The 17780-nt window shown below is 41.3% G+C and overlaps 3 protein-coding genes across 7 annotated transcripts in view; 2 read left to right on the forward strand and 1 right to left on the reverse strand.

Annotated features, from left to right (window-relative positions):
• Window positions 1-1447, forward strand: part of LOC110895423 (phosphatidylinositol/phosphatidylcholine transfer protein SFH8) — a 9337-nt gene extending 7890 nt beyond the window's left edge. For 3 of the 5 annotated variants that reach the window (XM_022142736.2, XM_022142738.2, XM_035980625.1), the window contains 3 exons: window positions 116-516; window positions 797-871; window positions 954-1130. In XM_022142736.2, coding sequence (XP_021998428.1) covers window positions 116-516; window positions 797-871; window positions 954-974 — 497 coding nt within the window. In that variant the 3' untranslated portion in view covers window positions 975-1130. The other 2 variants (XM_022142737.2, XM_035980624.1) reach the window with 1 other exon arrangement.
• Window positions 1448-1502: 55 nt separating this feature from the next.
• LOC110893163 (uncharacterized mitochondrial protein AtMg00810-like) lies at window positions 1503-2576 on the reverse strand. The gene has a single exon (XM_022140283.1). The coding sequence runs from the start codon at window positions 2574-2576 to the stop codon at window positions 1503-1505; it is 1074 nt and encodes a 357-aa protein (XP_021995975.1).
• A 4429-nt stretch (window positions 2577-7005) lies between these two features.
• On the forward strand, window positions 7006-7862 carry LOC110895422 (40S ribosomal protein S25-4). The gene is made up of 4 exons (XM_022142735.2): window positions 7006-7150; window positions 7242-7316; window positions 7395-7529; window positions 7613-7862. The coding sequence occupies exons 1-4, from the start codon at window positions 7148-7150 to the stop codon at window positions 7724-7726; spliced, it is 327 nt and encodes a 108-aa protein (XP_021998427.1). The 5' UTR covers window positions 7006-7147; the 3' UTR covers window positions 7727-7862.
• Window positions 7863-17780: the final 9918 nt, after the last annotated feature.

Genomic DNA, 17780 nt, shown 5'->3' on the forward strand with positions numbered 1-17780 from the left:
TTCAACCCACCAACTCGCTAATCCGACACAATTGACACCCCTAGGTGTAACGCAACCCGAATCGACACATTAATAATTAGAGGTTAACCTGATTCTAAAATTTTGGCTGTAATAGGGACAGGGACCCTTACTGAACCTGCTGCTCAAAAGGGTTATTCTCGGATATGGGTGATGCTTTTGTCGATGTTCATGACCATTTTCACCCTGTTTAGTTCAGTCATGAGTCGTGTAACTAAAAAGGTTGCTGACTCACCATCCGAGGTTGCCCAAAACAGTGAGGATTTTTGTTTTGATGCGTCGACAACTAAGGAGGAATTCCGACCTCCATCACCGATTCGTTTATTTAAAGAGGCGGAAATTATCAATTCCGTTTTGAAAAGATTAGGTGAACTTGAAGAGAAGGTTGATACACTCAAAGTAAAGCCGTCGGAGATGCCATATGAGAAAGAGGAATTGCTAAACGCTGCTGTTTGCCGTGTTGATGCTTTAGAAGCAGAACTTATTGCTACCAAAAAGGTACACATTTAATTAACTTATTTATTATATTTTTAAATTCACCATATCATCCATGTCAACCGCTGTGTTACGGGTCTGCCAGTGCAGCCCATGATTAGTAGCAGGCCCAAACGAGAACTCAGGAAGCCTGCAAGACTGCTGGACTGAACCCACTGAGGCCCAGCAGACTGAAGTTGCGCCTGCTACTAATCATGGGCCGTAACACGCTGTCACATAATGTTTCAATTTTGATATATTTTACAAGTAACATGTTTTATTATATTTAAAACACCTTTTGTAGGCCCTGCATGAAGCTTTGATGAGGCAAGACGAATTGCTAGCTTACATCGACAGTCAAGAGGAGAAAAAATTCAGGGTGAGTTGAAGCTGAGGTTAATAATATTAATATATATTTTTAATAATAATTATTGTTTAAATTTATTGCTACATGTTTGCAGAAGAAGAAATTTTGCTGGTGAAGAGTGTTGAATGTAAGGATGTGTATACAACGGTTTTCTTTCGCATGTTTGTTTTAATAATATTGTATACAAACACGTTAACTTAACTGTGTCAAGCATATGACGGATATGGTATTTGTTAAGAAAATTGTAATTGGTTTGAGCTTGCCTTGATAATGACTTCTTTTGCAGGGTTTAGGGCTGTAAAATGGTCAACAACCTGACCCGACCCAACTCAACCCGTGCTTTTACAGATGGCTTTGATACCATAAAAGTTCATCGGACCGATTAGAGGCTTTAACACGACCAGTTCTTACGGTTTAATGGTCTTGATATTCCCATTCTTTAATCTTTGTGTCTTTGGTTAAACTTGGAACATTATAAAATTTAAAAAAGTTGAAATATAAATACGTAATAAACGTGGAAACAATTGTATTATTATGTATCATAATATGTTAATTACATCACGTATATATAAGACATATATTTACACATTGTATCCTTCTAATACTAAACTATATCAATATTTGTCTAATATTCCCCCGCAAGCTAAGGCCGAGTAACGACCTGCAGCTTGGACCGTAAATCAGCAAATCGTTGTGACGATAGTGGCTTGGTAAAAATATCTGCAATCTGATCATGCGTAGAGATGAATTGGACGGAGAGTTTTCCTTTAGCAACCTTTTCTCTAACAAAGTGAAAATCAACCTCAACATGTTTCGTGCGAGCATGAAAAATAGGATTTGCAGATAAGTATGTAGCACCTAAGTTATCACACCACAAAACAGGAACCGATGTCATAGGAACCTGTAATTCTTGAAGAAGAGCTTCAAGCCAGGTGAGTTCAGCAACTGTGTCGGCTAAAGCTTTGTACTCAGCTTCAGTTGATGACCGAGAGACAGTTCGTTGTTTCCTAGCTGACCATGAAATAAGATTAGAACCGAGATATATGGCAAATCCCCCGGTGGATCGACGGTCATCGGGACAACCAGCCCAGTCCGCATCCGAAAAGGCATTCAGAGATGAGTTATGCACATCAGTATAGGCATGTAGTGTAGACCCCGAAGTCTGTTGGATTAAGAGTCCATAAGTGAACGTGCCCTGAAGATAACGAAGAATTCGTTTGACGGCCGACCAATGGTTTTCAGTTGGGGAATGCATAAACTGACAAACCTTGTTAACAGCAAAAGTGATGTCTGGGCGAGAGATAGTAACGTACTGTAGAGCACCCACAACCTGACGATAGCGAACTGGATTCTCATACAAAGGACTGTCACCAAGAGATAAATGGGCAGTAGTGGTAATCGGGGATGTGACCGATTTAGCATGTGACAAGCCCGCTCGTTGAAGCAATTCCAAGATATACTTTTGCTGAGAAAGAATCAGATTTGAACCCTGATGAACAACCTCAACGCCCAAAAAATAAGAAAGAGATCCCAAGTCCTGAATAGCAAATGTCGTACCCAAACTGTGAATAACCTGATCAATTAGACTAGGATTGTTCCCTGTAAGAATGATATCATCAACATAAACCAACATGTATAATAAAGTTCCCTTGGAGGAATAAATAAACAGAGACGGGTCTGTTTTAGATCCTTTGAAACCAAGAGAATGCAATGCCATAGTCAAACGATTGAACCAAGCGCGAGGAGCTTGCTTGAGTCCATATAAAGATTTGTGAAGCAAACAAACATAATCCGGTTTTTGTGGATCAACAAAACCTTGTGGTTGTCGTAAATAAACTGTCTCAGCTAGTTCACCATGCAAAAAAAGCATTTTGAACATCTAACTGTCGAAGCGTCCACTGTTGTGTCACAGCAAGGGACAAAACTGTACGAATAGTAGTTGATTTAACAACCGGACTAAATGTTTCGTGATAGTCCACCCCGTGTTGTTGATTAAAGCCCTTAGCCACCAAACGAGCTTTGTAACGAGTAATGGTACCTGTTTGATCTCGTTTAATTTTGTATACCCATTTACAATCAACCACATTAGTATTAGGAACTGGTGGGACAAGAGACCAGGTACCATTCCGAAGTAATGCTGCATATTCTTCAGCCATAGCACCGCGCCACTGGGGAGATTTGTTAGCAATGGCAAAGGTCGTGGGTTCAAGCTCAGAGGAAGCGATGGAGGTAGCATAAGCGGAAGGATTGAAAGGAACTCGTTGTTTTGGGTTTTGTCGAAGATTAGCAGGGCGAGTTCGTGGAAGAGAGGCAGCCGGAGCAACAGAGTTTGTGGGACCCAACGGAACAGGTTGGCTGGGTGAGGTAGATGGGGTAGGCGAGGTTGTTTGAGCGGTGGGGTTTGTTTGGGTGGGCGGATCTGGCTGAGTGGTCATTGATGATTGTTTAGGGCGACGACTGTAAGTACGAATAGGGGGAGTTGTAGGCTGATTCGTAGATGTAGGCGAACCTGGTGAAGTAGTCGGGTTCATGGGATCAGATAGCATAGGAGGAGAAGGATAACTGGTGACATACGGGTCTGGTGAAGTAGGGATATGTTGTGTGGAGGGTGGTTGTAGAAAAGGAAAATGAAGCTCGTTAAAACGAACATGACGCGCAATGTAAATGCGATCAGTTGTGGTGTCAAGACAACGATAGCCATGGTGGACGGGACTGTACCCAAGAAACACACATGAGAGAGAGCGAAATTCCATCTTGTGTTGGTTGTATGGACGAATGTGAGGATAACATTGACAACCAAAGACACGCAAAAAAGAGAAGTCGGGTGGACGGGAAAAAATAAGCTCAAAAGGAGACACATTAGACGCGGTACGAGATGGCATGTGGTTTATAAGATAAACAGCTGTGTCAAAAGCAAAGTGCCAGAAACGAGATGGAATACCCGATTGAGCAAGTAAGGTGAGACCTGTTTCCACCACATGGCGATGTCGACGTTCAACGAAGCCATTTTGTTCACTAGTGTGTGGACACGAGCGACGATGGATAATGCCAAGTGGGGAGAAAAAACTGGGGAGATTCCTGAATTCGCCACCCCAGTCTGTTTGGACTGATTTAACTTTGGATTGAAATTGTCGTTCAACCATAGCAACAAATTGTTTAAAAATTGCAAACACGTCTGATTTTTGTTTTAAAGGAAAAATCCACATATAGCGAGTAAAGTGATCAACACAAAGTAAAAAATAACGGTGTCCATCATAAGAAGTAATGGGAGCCGGTCCCCAAACATCACAATAAATTAAATCCAAAACAGAAGTACTCTTAAAATCAGAAGTAGACAAAGAAAGTTTCGATGATTTCCCAACATGACAAGCATTACAAGGAGTACTCGAACTTTTATTCAAAACTGGTAGACAATATTTTGATAACATGGAATTTAAAAGTTGAGGATGAGGATGCCCAAGCCGTTGATGCCATGTGTGGACCGGAGCACGAACAGCAGTGAAAGCGACTTTGGAGACTGGTTGAATGGAAGGAAGGCGAATGGAATAAAGGCCATGTTCACTTGGACCCGTGAGGAGGGTAGTGCGTGTAAACTTGTCCTTCACAGCAAAAAAAAAAGCATGAAACTCAAAGAAAACATTGTTATCATGACAAAATTTTTGAACAGAAAGTAGATTACGTTTTATCTGAGGAACATGAAGGATATTGGACAAGGAAAAGGTTTTGTTAGGTGAATGAAAATGAGTTGAACCAATATGTAAAATAGGTAAGCCCTTACCATTGCCAACATGAAGAGAGTCCCCGCCAGTGTAAGGTTCAGCAGTACCAAGGCTAGAAAGATCAGGTGCTGCATGGCTATTTGAACCTGTGTCAGTAAGCCAATCAGCATAGTTGGCCGAAGGTTGTGACCTGGACCGAATTGTAGCAGGATCACGGTTAGGGCAGTCGGATGGAATGTGACCAATACCACACCGATTACAAGTGCCATAGACCATATTTTGATTGGATGCCCAGTTAAATTGATTCTTGTTTCCCTTGAAGGACCGATTGTTTGAGCTACGGCCATGGCCACGGCCACGATTGTTGTTATTATGGTTACGTCCCCGGTTGTTCTCATTGTAGGAGGTGAAGAACGCTTGTGTTTGTGGATTAGTGGGTTGTAGTTGAAAACCCAATTGTGAGGCCAGCTGAGTTAAAACATGCAAGGAATCTGATGGTACAACGCTACTGGAAGATGAGGTACCTGAGGCAGAAGCGGCAAAGGCCTGAGGAGATGGAACCACTGGGGCAGAAGTTTTAATCATGTACTCGTGATCAGCAAGCAGGCCATGTAGTTCAGTGAAGGTAACGGGTGGCATTCGTGAAAGAAGATTGGACTTTAAACCATTGTATTCTTCGCGAAGACCTGCAATCACAAGCATAACAAGATCCTTGTCTTTAAAGGCTTCACCAATATTAGCAAGAGCATCAGCATATTCCCTTGCTCGAGTAAGATAATCAGATGAACTTTCATCACCCTTCATCACGAGTTTCAGAAGTTGTGTCTTCAAGGTATATTCCCTGGAAGATGTATGAGGTGCATAAGCACGTTCCAGGGATAGCCATAAGTCACGAGATGTATTACCTTGAACATGCGGGAAAGAAGATTCAGAAATAGTAGAAATCAGTAACATACGAACATGGGCATCATTGGTCACCCATGTTGCATAATTAGGGTTAGGCTGAGAAGTTCTTGGAGCATCTTTGTCAGAGGAGGCCGACTGGTCAATCACAGCCGCTGGACAAGGAATAGTCCCGTCAATATAGCCTATTAGGTTGTTTGTAACAAGAAACGGATGTATCATTGTTTTCCAGAAACCATAGTTCGTGGGAGTCAAGGTAAACGCGAACTTATGAGAGTTGTGAGAGTGCTTCTCGTTTGTGGAGAAGGCAGCAAGCATGGCCATTGTGAGCCAGAAAAAGTGATCGGAAAAAAAAGAAAGGGCGGCAGCAGGGTAGCAGCTGCTGTTGTCGGCAGAATTAGGGTTGTAGAATTGGCTCTAATACCATAATAAACGTGGAAACAATTGTATTATTATGTATCATAATATGTTAATTACATCACGTATATATAAGACATATATTTACACATTGTATCCTTCTAATACTAAACTATATCAATATTTGTCTAATAATACGCTTGCAAACATATGAACTAATATTATCATACCTTTCATTAACTATGGATTCTTCACACTCGATATGATATTTCAAGTTGAGTCTTTTATTCGACCAAGTTGATAACATGTTTCGCAAAGCTAGGTTAGTATAGCGTACATGGTTGAGTATTCCTTGAGTTTCGACGTAGTTCATGCTATCCAGGGAGGCGAGGTTTTCATTTTTTTTTTTAGTTTTAAATAGTTGCATCTATGAGTCTAGTTTTATTCATCATAACACCCGTTTAGTTTTAGTAGATTTTACTTGTGTTGTTTTTCTTTATTAACTTGTTATTTTTTTAGTATTTTAGATTTTTGTCTACTGTTTTATTTATATGTTTTGTCTTTTTTAAGATGGTAGAATATAGAGGTGCAAAAAATTATTACCTGATCCGTTGAAAAAAAAAAAAAAAAAACTAACTGCTCCCCCCTTTTGATACCAGTCAATTCTATTTTGAGTTAAATGTCATTTTAGTCTCTGTGGTTTGAGTCATTTTATCAGTTTAGTCTAAATGTTTCATTTTTCGCATGTAGCTCCAAAAAAGTTTCACCGTTGCCATTTTAGTCTATTCGGTTAACTTTATCCATTTTTTCTGTTAACGAGAAGGGCATTTCGGTCATTTTATTTGTAATTCTGTTAACTAGAAGGGCAATTCGGTCACTCGTTAACAAAAAAAAATAGATGAAGTTAAGCCAGTGGACTAAAATGGCAATGGTGAAACATTTTTGGATGCACATGCGAAAGTGAAACCTTTGGACTAAACTAGCAAAATGGGCCAAACCGCAAAAAGACTAAAGTGACATTTAACTCTTCTATTTTTTTAAACCGGTTTATTAATAGCCTTGGGAGTTGGGACCCGAATTGGATCAGTACAAGTTTGGGCTTTCTTAGTCAAAAATCGTGTCGTTTTTGTCAAAATGATTTGGGCCTTCAATGTTTATTTTAAGCGACTTCAAATTACAAGTGGGCCAAATAAAGCCCATCACTTTCCTGGGCTTCCATACAAAAAGCTCCTAGGGTTCCATCACCACCCCTCTTCACTGACGCCGCCGAAGCAGCAGCAGCACACCGTCGTCGCTCCAACCCGATCAAATGGTACACAATCAATCCTCTAAATTCCTCTTATCTAACATCTCAAACGCTAACAAATGCTTACTTGATTATTATTATTATTTAATTATTTCAGGCGCCAAAGAAGGAGAAGGCCCCGGCACCGTCGTCTAAGCCAGCGAAATCCGGCGGTGGAAAGCAGAAGAAGAAGGTGATAATCATTAATTAATGATGTCTGTGGTTTTTTTTGTTTGTTTAATGAATTGTGTGTTTTATTTATTATGTGTAGAAATGGAGCAAGGGGAAGCAAAAGGAGAAAGTGAATAATATGGTGTTGTTCGATAAAGCTACTTATGATAAGTTGCTTGTGGAAGCTCCCAAGTTTAAGCTCATTACTCCTTCCATTCTATCCGATCGTCTTAGGGTAAGTTTAAGCAAGCTTCATTTGTGTTTGGGTTTGGGTTTGGGTTTATGGAAATGTTTGTAATATACTTGGCGGCAATGCAGATTAATGGATCACTTGCAAGGAAAGCAATCAGGGAACTGATGGCTAGAGGTGCTATCAGGATGGTTTCTGCACATGCAAGCCAGCAGATTTACACCAGGGCTACCAATACTTGAACAACTCCTTTTTCTTTTCTTTTTGAGGAGTCAGTTTTGTTGTTTGTTTTTATCAAGATTTGCTTTGTGTTGGTATAATTCATTATTGTGTTATTGTTCAACCAAGTAGAAATGAATGGCTTTTGTTCTAAGCTTAGCAAACTATCTATCATAATTGATTAAAGAGTTAATCTCATTTTCGTCTTGTCATTTGTGTAAGGAAAAATTACTAAGTTTTGTTATTTATCTTTATATCACTTTTCAGGTGGTGTCTATTTTAACAAATGTTGACAGGCGGTGTTCTTTACTAGTAAACTTGCAACAAAATACCTAGTAAAGGACACTGTCTGTCAACGTTCGTTAAAAAGAACACCGCCTGAAAAGTGGTATAAAGAGAAAGGACAAAACTTGTAATTTTTCCTTTGTGTAATTATGTCAAATTTGTACCATTTTAGTCCCTTTGGTCGTTGCAGCTTTTGCGGTTCCTCAAAATTCAATTCATCCAACTCGTCGTTTAAGTTAATAGTACTACGAGCATCGGAGTCGGATGGTTTGCTAGTTGTTGACTTGGACCGTTTTGACCTATGGGTCTACAAGATGCCGCTTTGGGGATTTGCATAGAAGCTCCCATGAAAGTAACATCATAATACGTTCTATATTCGTTGTAGGCGGTGGTCATTATGTCCACGTCGCTATTGTGTATGTTGTCTAAGTTGTTAATCTTGGTGCGCATTGCGGTCCACTTGTGTCAATGCAAGTTCTTCGGTGGGCGTCCACCTCTCGATCGCTTTAGGAGCACGTTCTTCATTCTCGCGCTTCTTACGGTGACTTCTATCGTCCACCTTTTGAGGAAGTGGGTTGGGTTTCGGGTATGTTTTGGGTTTGGGGAAAATGGCAGTGCGGAATAATATCCAAAAAAACTCGGAAAGCGGTGGTGGCGTTGTCGGATGAGGGGAGGATGGGGTGGTAGGTGGCATCGGATAATACCCAATCTCATCCGTTTGCGGGTCTCTTCGGTATCGTTCTTCTTGCTCGTTGTTTGCTAAATTACCCCAAAACGGATTGTTGAGGTCCCACGCGTTTTGATTGTTGGGAAATATTGTGTGAGTATGATAAAGTTTATAAATAAAACTTATAGAGAATAGAAGAAAATTTGAGTAAAAGGGGTTGGATATATATAGTGTGAAATTTAAAAGGAATAATGGATTTTTAATAATCCCAACTATTGTCTGTTGGCCGACAACAGTCACAACTTTAAAGATTCCTACTAACGGTCCCATTTTTTCACATATTGGCCTTCAATGAACCCTGACTAACAGAACCTTAACGTCGTTAGTCTCTGGTTGCCATGAAAACTCCTTTTCGGCCATAAAATTCAACCTTTTCGTTTGAAACCTTATTACGCGCCATTAGGAACCTTTTCTAGTAAAAAGGCCCGATTATTAAGGTCGCCGGAAAAACTCATTTTTCGTCGAAAACTTCTTTTTGGCCGAAAAACTCAACTTTTTAGCCGTAAAACTCAAGGTTTCGTCCCAAACTTATTTGTAACCATAGATCGGACCTTTAGGAATCTTTTTCCGACCAAAAACGTTTTTCCGGCGACCGGAGACTAACGGCGTTAGGATTCTGTTAGTCAGGGTCCATTGAATGCCAATTTGTGAAAAGATGGGACCGCCAGTGGGAATTTTTAAAGTTGGAACCGTTGCCGGCCAACGGGCAATGGTTGAGATTATTGAAATACATTATTCCAATTTAAAAATTAAAAGTTAATTTCAAAAAGAGTAAATTACAAGTTTTGTCCTTTATGTTTACATCAAATTTCAGGCGCTGTCCTTTTTGCCAAAAGTTGACAGGCGCTGTCCTTTACCTTTCAAAATCTTGAACATTTTGTCCTTTAGGCCAAACTCAGTTAGAATTTTTGGTTAAATCTGGTCATGTGCCTTGTACATGAGGGCATTCTTGTCATTTCATCTCTTCAGAGACTATTATGTAAAAAACTTAGGTTTAGGGACTAGTTTGTAAAGAATTCTTATTTAGGGATAATTTGTAAAAAACAAAAACTAAAAGAAATATAAACTCTCTCTCTATAATCTGAACAACCCATCTCTCTCTCTCTCACTCATCTCTCTCTCTCTCTCTGTAATTTGAACCAACCCCAATCCAGGGGGTGTTTGGCCTAGCTTTTATTTTTTGGCTTATACTTTTATTTTAAAGTAGCTTATAGCTTATTTTTATCATTTGATAGACTCTTTTTTTAAGTGTTTGGATTAGCTTATAGCTTATTTTCTATTATTTGACCTTACACAAATAAGCTAAAAAACCATCTTTAAATAAGGTTCTTCAAATTAGTTTATATAAGCTAATAAGCATAAGCTTAAAAAGCTAAACAAAACACCAAGTTAATCTTTTGTTGTAAAAAAAAAAGCTATAAACTTTGTTAATAAAGCTAGGCCAAACACCCCACCAGACGAGACCCTCCTTATTTTTCTTCTTTCAGCACACAACTCAATGTCTCTCATTCACACTCAATGTGAAAGTTCTTTAAAATCAACTTCAAAAACCCCCAAATCATTACCCTCAAAAATTACCGGAGGCTGTGGAGGTTTATCGATGAATGCGGTTTCCGACGACGGTGAGATCGAGACGGCGACACAGGTCTGTGATCGGAGACGGCGACACAGGTCTGTGATCGGAGACGGCGGAACAACGCTTGGATAGGAGACGACGAAACAGTTCCGAGATCGGAGACGACTGGTGGATGTTTGCTGATGTATACTCCAGTTTGATCAGAGTACCATTTATGAGGGTTTGATTCGTGATTTAAGGTTTCGAATTCAGCATGTTTTGATGAAGAATTACTTACACAAACTCGATCTATAAAAAAGTTCAACCGCCACCCACCTGCAACCGCCACCCACCACCTACACCCTACACCCACCTGCAACCGCCACCCACCGTCTCCACCATCACCATCCACAACCGTTTTCATATGCAATCTTTCGCCTTGTTTTATAGATCAAAAGCCCTATATGAATTTGTTATATCAAAATCAAATTCGCGTATACTTCTTGGATAAATAAGCTAGGGTTTGAATTGTGTTAAAGAGAGAAGAGAGAGAGAGAGAGAGAGAGGGAGATGGAGTTTCACATAGAGAGGAGAGAGAGAAGAGAGATAGGGTTTATCCTTTTTATTTTTAATTTTGCACAGTTAGTCCCTAAATAAAATTTCTTTACACAATAACCCCTTAGAAGTTGAAATGACAAGAATGCCCTCATGTGCAAGGCACATGACCAGATTTAACCAAAAATTCTAACTGATGGCCTAAAGGACAAAATGTGCAAGATTTTGAAAGGTAAAGGACAGCGCCTGTCAACTTTTGGCCAAAAGGACAGCGCCTGAAATTTGATGTAAACATAAAGGACAAAACTTGTAATTTACTCTTTAAAAAAAGTTACGGTTTGCAACGGTCAAGAGATGGGGCCCCAAAAAAATCTATCCATTGGCGCTCGTTATCAGGCTGGCGAAAACTTAATGACGCCCCCCTATGGCGCCATGGAAGTGGTCGTGGGGCGCTTTAGGGCGCTATTTTGGCTGATTTGGCCAGTGACGGTATACCACACCCTGGCCAAATGAATCTATAATGTTGTCAAGTATGAACATCAGAGAATTATAAACTTGTGTGCATTTTATCTTGAGGTATTTAATCCATAGGAAACCTTGATTCTAGAATTTTAGTGTAATCAATAGTGCAGGTGGTTGGCTTGGTGGACGGTGGTAGTGGGACTTGGTGGTGGTGGTGGTGGTGGAGCTTGGACAACAGGTTAAGTTTATAACCCTAATTTAGGATGGAGGGTGAAATAGGGGTTTATAAGGTGTGAGGAATCAGGGGTAAAAGGACATAAATGCCCTCACGTGTTAAGCACATGATCAAAGTTATCTGAAATTTCTAACCTAGTTTGAGGTAAAAGATGAAACATGCAATGGGTTTTCCAAATAAAGGATTGTGACTGTAATTATTGAAGTTAAAGGTTACCCGTTGCAATCTGGTAAAAACATAAAGGACGAAAAGTGTAACTTACCCTTTCTTTTATAAAGTGATGTTTACCTTTTTCGTTATTTTAGTAATATAATATAATGCTTTATAAAATTTCGTTTATATGGTTGCGACGTGCTTATTATTGACATGCAATTCGATAAAAGTTTAATTAGAACAAGTCATAAAATATTTCATTTTTTTTCTTTACCGTGACGAACTGAATCAATACTGTTCAAACAACTTCCATACCAGTACAATATTCATTTTATGGTTTCTTGACGTATAGAGTATTTTTAGGTTAGTAACAACTAGTGCCATTAATCAAACCAGTAAGAACAAACAACATTGGTAATTTGGTATTGATATTGATACTCGTATTTATGGTTTTTTATCGATGTAAAATATGTACCGAGATCCTCTTGGGCATATTTCTTTTGATTGCTATACCAAGTATCGGGATCATACTGATAATGTAATAAAGTGAACCGATACTGTCGAGCGCGCAACAGAGCATGAAGAATTCTGCTAGTATAATTTAATTCGCCCGATTCACTTCAAAACCCCTTTAGAGTTAACCCAATTTATTTTTAATCAAATCTAACATAAAAAAACTAACAGATCTAAACTAAAGTATTTTAAAAATTAAAATATAATCATATCTTAAATCCGATCTGGATTTAAACGATCAGTCATTGCTGTTACTGTAAACCACAAATCGGACCATCCATTACTCTTTCAAAATTTTGAAACCGACCAACCGAACCAAGGAAAAAACCTATCATTAAACCAAACTACAACTAGTTTGTACAATTTTATGATTTTAAACCGAATCATAAATCACTCTTGATCCAAAATTAGAATAATTAAAACTTCAAGGCAAAAAACATCACTTCTCCAAACCCCTCTCTAAACCTTAAATAAAAACAGTCATCCTCACCCCAAAACCCTAAAGTTGGGTAAAATGACAAAAACACCCTTATGTTGGGTCTACTTGGTTAGATTTAACTATGAAAACTAAACGAGTTATGATCAAAGGACGTAAGATGTTTAGGTTTGCAAACATTGTCACACCCCCAAAATCCACACGCGGAGTATCACCGCTTGGAGGCGTGACATGACCAGGATCCTAACCACCAATCATATTGAACATGTAATTTAGTTAAGTATAGCGGAAGCATTTTAAGTAACCCAAACAATAGCATGTATGATTTATCATAAGTGTTGAAATAGCATTCACGATCCTTTGCCCACAACGACCTGCTCCTCCCTGTGCAAGCTCCATACTGTACCTAAGGTCCTGCAAGGCATGCAGCAGAGAGTCAACAACTAGTTGAGCGAGTTCACAGAAAGTAAGTTCAGTAATAGAATAGTATAGCAAGCATTGCGTTCGTTTATCTAATCATGCATCGTATTAGTTCGTTCATTGCTCATGTATTGTATCGGTTCGTATCGCGGGCCCTTTCGGCATGTATGCGAAGATTAGGGAAAGTTCTCAAGTATTCTAGACTATGTATATTTGTATCGCGGCCACCCTGGCATGTGTGCGAAGATCAGTCATAATATCGCAGCCAACCCCTGGCATGTGTGCGAAGATCAGTTCAAGTAGGTATACTAGTCTAGCTGTATCTCGTCATTTACCACCCTCACCCTGAGGACTCATATCATTATGTTCCGTTAACTAAGTTTGTACGTATATTTCATCAAATCCCATTCCCATCCTGGGAACCCCATGCCTTGGCTGTGTGAACTCACCTTGGGTTGCTCGGCAGATACACAAAGAGAAAGGGAGAGTTTCTTGAACTAACGGTGGTCAACCACGTCCTAACAGGGTTATCACATAAGTCAGGTTTGGTTCAAGTATCGCACGTATGTATCACATAAGTTAACACGTTGCAAGCATGCAAGGATCATGGTAAACACGTACACGTATCAGCAATCCGTTAAACAATCTAAATATTCGGCCCAACCATAACCCGGCCCAATGACAATAATAGCCCATAACAACGTATCAGTCCAACCAGATAAGCAGTCCAATTAGCAGAAATGTAAACAAGTCCAATTATCCGGCCCAATTAGTTGGGCTCGTGTCAGTGTGCAAGTCCAATTATGTGCACGTGCATGGTCTCGACTCGAGACTAGAGATCTCGAGTCGCAACAAGGGAGATCTCGACAGATGCATATCCTTCGAGACTAGATGGTCTCGAGTCAGGTCTCGAGTCGCAACGGGGTTACGAGTCGCAACAGCTGGTCTCGGCTCGTCATGGTCCGGTTACGAGTTGCAACGGGACTCGCAACCATGGTTTCGGCTTGTGTTGTTGTGTGAGGTTCCGAGTCGCAACAAGACTCGCAATCTCGGTCTCGACTCGCAATCCGTGTGACTAACAACTTGTAACAGTTTCCATATTTCATGCAATCAGTTATGCCAATCAATTATCAACTTCCATAATTCAAATCAACTATCAGTTTCCAATGAAACCTACCAAGTATTATCGATCAAACAGTATCCAAGAACTTTCATATTATCATCAAGAACAATAGCAATTTAATCAAACAAACATGAAATCAGATTATCAAACCAGCCGATTCTAACTAGCATGCACCCTAGCCTGTGTGTAATTACATCTGTTAATATGATTATCAATCCGTTCAAGCTATAACAACACTATCAGATCTATACATGAGCCGATTACATGAACATCATCAATCACATACAATAGCCCTAGATTATCATGCAAGAAACATCACCAAACATGAAATCATATAACATCATGTATAAGCAACCAACCAAAAATACTAACCGATTCTAGAGTGTGCACGAGGGATGATCCGATTACAAGGAACTTCGAGACTAGAGAGGGTCGGCTGCCTTGAGTTCCGATCGAGAGAGAGAGCGTTTGGTGTGTGTGTGTGTTCTTGATTGCTAAGTTTGTAAAACTAAAACCCTAGAGGTAATGTGTGTATATATATACGTGTGAAAGGGAAGTGGGCCGAAACCCCACTTGGGCGATCTCATGGTCTCGAGTCCACTAAATGGACCGAGTGGGTTTTCGTGTAATCCAATACTATTCGGTTTAAGCAACAAATCACGCAATCACATAACCATGTAACACATAACATCTCATGTATTCGTTCAAGTAATATAGTTCACGTGAGCATATAACGTTAATGAGGTAAGTCTAGAGTACGGGTTGTCACATTATCCCCAACTAATTGGAAATTTCGTCCCGAAATTTGGTATGCACTCACTGAGGAAGCTAGGTAAGTTCAATCGTTCACTGGTTTTCCTGGGGTGTCACATCCTTCCCCCGTTGATCTGGAATTTCGTCCCGAAATTCCGAAGTAGTAGCTTCAGCCTCAGTAGTGGTCGTATTAGTTTTGAATAACTGGGGGTACTTTTCTGTCATCCTATCTTCGCGTTCCCAGGTGTACTCTGGGCCATGTTTGGAGTTCCAACGAACTCGGACAAGAGGGATTCTCTTGTGTTTGAGGACCTTCACATCCCGGTCTGTGATTTCAACTGGTTTCCCGACGAACTGCAACCGCTCGTCGATAGTAAGTTCCTTGAAAGGAGTGATGAGGTTTTCACCTGATAAGCACTTCTTTAAGTTCGATACATGAAAGACATTGTGAACTGCCCCGAGTTCAGCTGGTAGGTTCAATCTGTAGGCTACCCTGCCTATGCGTTCTATGATCCCGAATGGTCCGACATACCGCGGATTCAGCTTGCCCCGTTTGCCAAGACGAACTACACCCTTCCAGGGGAAACTTTTAATAAAACCCGGTCCCCGACCTGAAATTCCAAAGGCTTTCTACGCTTGTCCGCGTAGGCTTTCTGACGATCGCGTGCTGCCGCCGTCCGTTGTCGTATTTGTGCAATCTTTTCCGTGGCGTCCACTACAATCTCTGGACCCGTGATCTGACTACCCCCCACCTCTGCCCAACAGAGAGGTGACCGGCATTTACGCCCGTACAATGCCTCGAATGGTGCAGCTTGTATGCTACTGTGCTCATGTTTAATCGTGAGTCGGATGGTTTGTGCATTGCTTGCCAAGGTTCTGACGTGAATCGTGCATCGCGATTCGAGATGATGGGCGTGGGCACTCCGTGCCTCGAAACAACTTCTTTAAGGTAGATGTCTGCGAGAGTGGAGAACTTATCCGTTTCCTTTATAGCTAGGAAGTGTGCAGACTTGGTGAGTCGATCCACGATCACCCATATGTATCATTCTCACGCTGGGTTTTAGGTAGGCCTGTAACGAAATCAATGGAAATTTCTTCCCATTTCCATTGCGGTATCGTGGGTTGCTGAAGTAGGCCCGCTGGTTTCTGGTATTCAACCTTGACCCTCGCGCAGGTCAAACATTTTCCAACGTATGTAGCGATGTGGGCCTTCATGCTAGGCCACCAATAAGTAGTGCTGATGTCGTGGTACATTTTGTCCGACCCTGGATGTACCGAGTAATGAGACTTGTGTGCTTCGCTCATCACAAGTGCGCGTAGACCGTCATAGAGTGGGACCCAAATACGCCCCGTTACATAGTAGGTGCCGTCTGCCTTCTGTTCCATTGGTTGTCGTGAGCCGCGTAAGGCTTCAGCCTTGACGTTTTCGGGCTTCAGTGCTTCTATCTGAGCAGTTCGTATCTGTGTAGGGAGGCTAGACCGAATCGTAAGCTGTAGCGCTCGCACGCGCTGAGGTAGAGTGTCCTTCCGACTGAGGGCGTCCGCCACAACATTGGCCTTGCCTGGATGGTTCTTGATGGCGCATTCGTAGTCGCTAAGTAGTTCAACCCATCGTCGTTGACGCATGCTTCAAGTCCTTCTGCTTAAGAATATGCTCGAGACTCCTGTGATCGTACCGTACAGGTAGTGTCGCCATATCTTAAGCGCGAAAACGACAGCTCCCAGCTCTAATTCGTGCGTCATGTAGTCCCGTTCGTGAACCTTGAGTTGACGAGAGGCGAAAACGATAACCTTGTCGCGCTGAAAAGCAGTTTCCTGGGGATCTCCCCAACGGTAGGTGACACCCTTCTGTGTCAGTAGCGTAAGTGGCTGAGCAATCTTCGAGAAATCCTTGGTAAACCGTCTGTAGTACATGGTGCAGGCCAGTTTCTGGTCGAGTCTACCTTGGATGGATCGACACGGATCCCATCCTTGCTCACTTCGTGGCCTAAGAAGTGGACTTCACGAATACTATGACGAACTTGACTAGGTAGGGTCTGCACACCCTGTTCATAAGGTCCTTAAATACGGCAGGTGCGTTCAAACATATCAAACCATCCATCATATCAAACATAAAGTATAGTAATTAAAATAATCCATAAAACCCAATACGATTCATGTTCAAACCAAACCTTGTTTGAGTAACAGAAACATAATAATAAAGAAAATCCCAAAACGGGTTATAAGTTCAAACAGCGTCTCCTTGTCCTAGCATGAAAGCTCGACCCCTTGCCTCGTTGCCATTGTTGTTGTTGTTGTTCCCATTGCCCTGGTTATTGTTGTTGTTCTGATTCTGGTTCAACTGTGGGCAATCACGCTTGTAATGACCTTCTGCCCCACACTGGAAACATCCCCGATTTCCACGCTGTGGCTGCTGCTGCTGCTGTGGGTTCTGAGGAACTGGTGGTGGAAGTTGCTGATTCTGGTTTGCAGGTCGTGAGCTCCTGCAATCTTTGGCTTCGTGCCCTATCTTGAAACATCTCTGGCAACGTTCCTTGCGACACCTTCCACTGTGGTGCTTGTTACACTTGTTACATAGTGGGTGTACTCCCCTGTATCCACCCTGCTCCTGACTGCCAGATGATTGCTGACTCGGATTCTGGTAGTCATTCGTTCTGCGCTGCTGTGCTTGAGACTGATCGGAATCCCCATCCCATTTCCGTTTGTTGTCGCTGGGTGTAGCAGTAGTAGCAGCTGAAGTGACTGTAGCAGTAGCGTTGACACGCTTAGGCAGTTTATTCTGATCCACTGCCTGGTCGGTGATGCGATGAGCGAGGCGTTGGATTTCCTGGATGTTTTCGAGGTTAGCCGACGTCACGTG

This window comes from Helianthus annuus, chromosome 12, assembly GCF_002127325.2.
Source record: "Helianthus annuus cultivar XRQ/B chromosome 12, HanXRQr2.0-SUNRISE, whole genome shotgun sequence".
Classification (NCBI taxonomy): domain Eukaryota; kingdom Viridiplantae; phylum Streptophyta; class Magnoliopsida; order Asterales; family Asteraceae; genus Helianthus; species Helianthus annuus.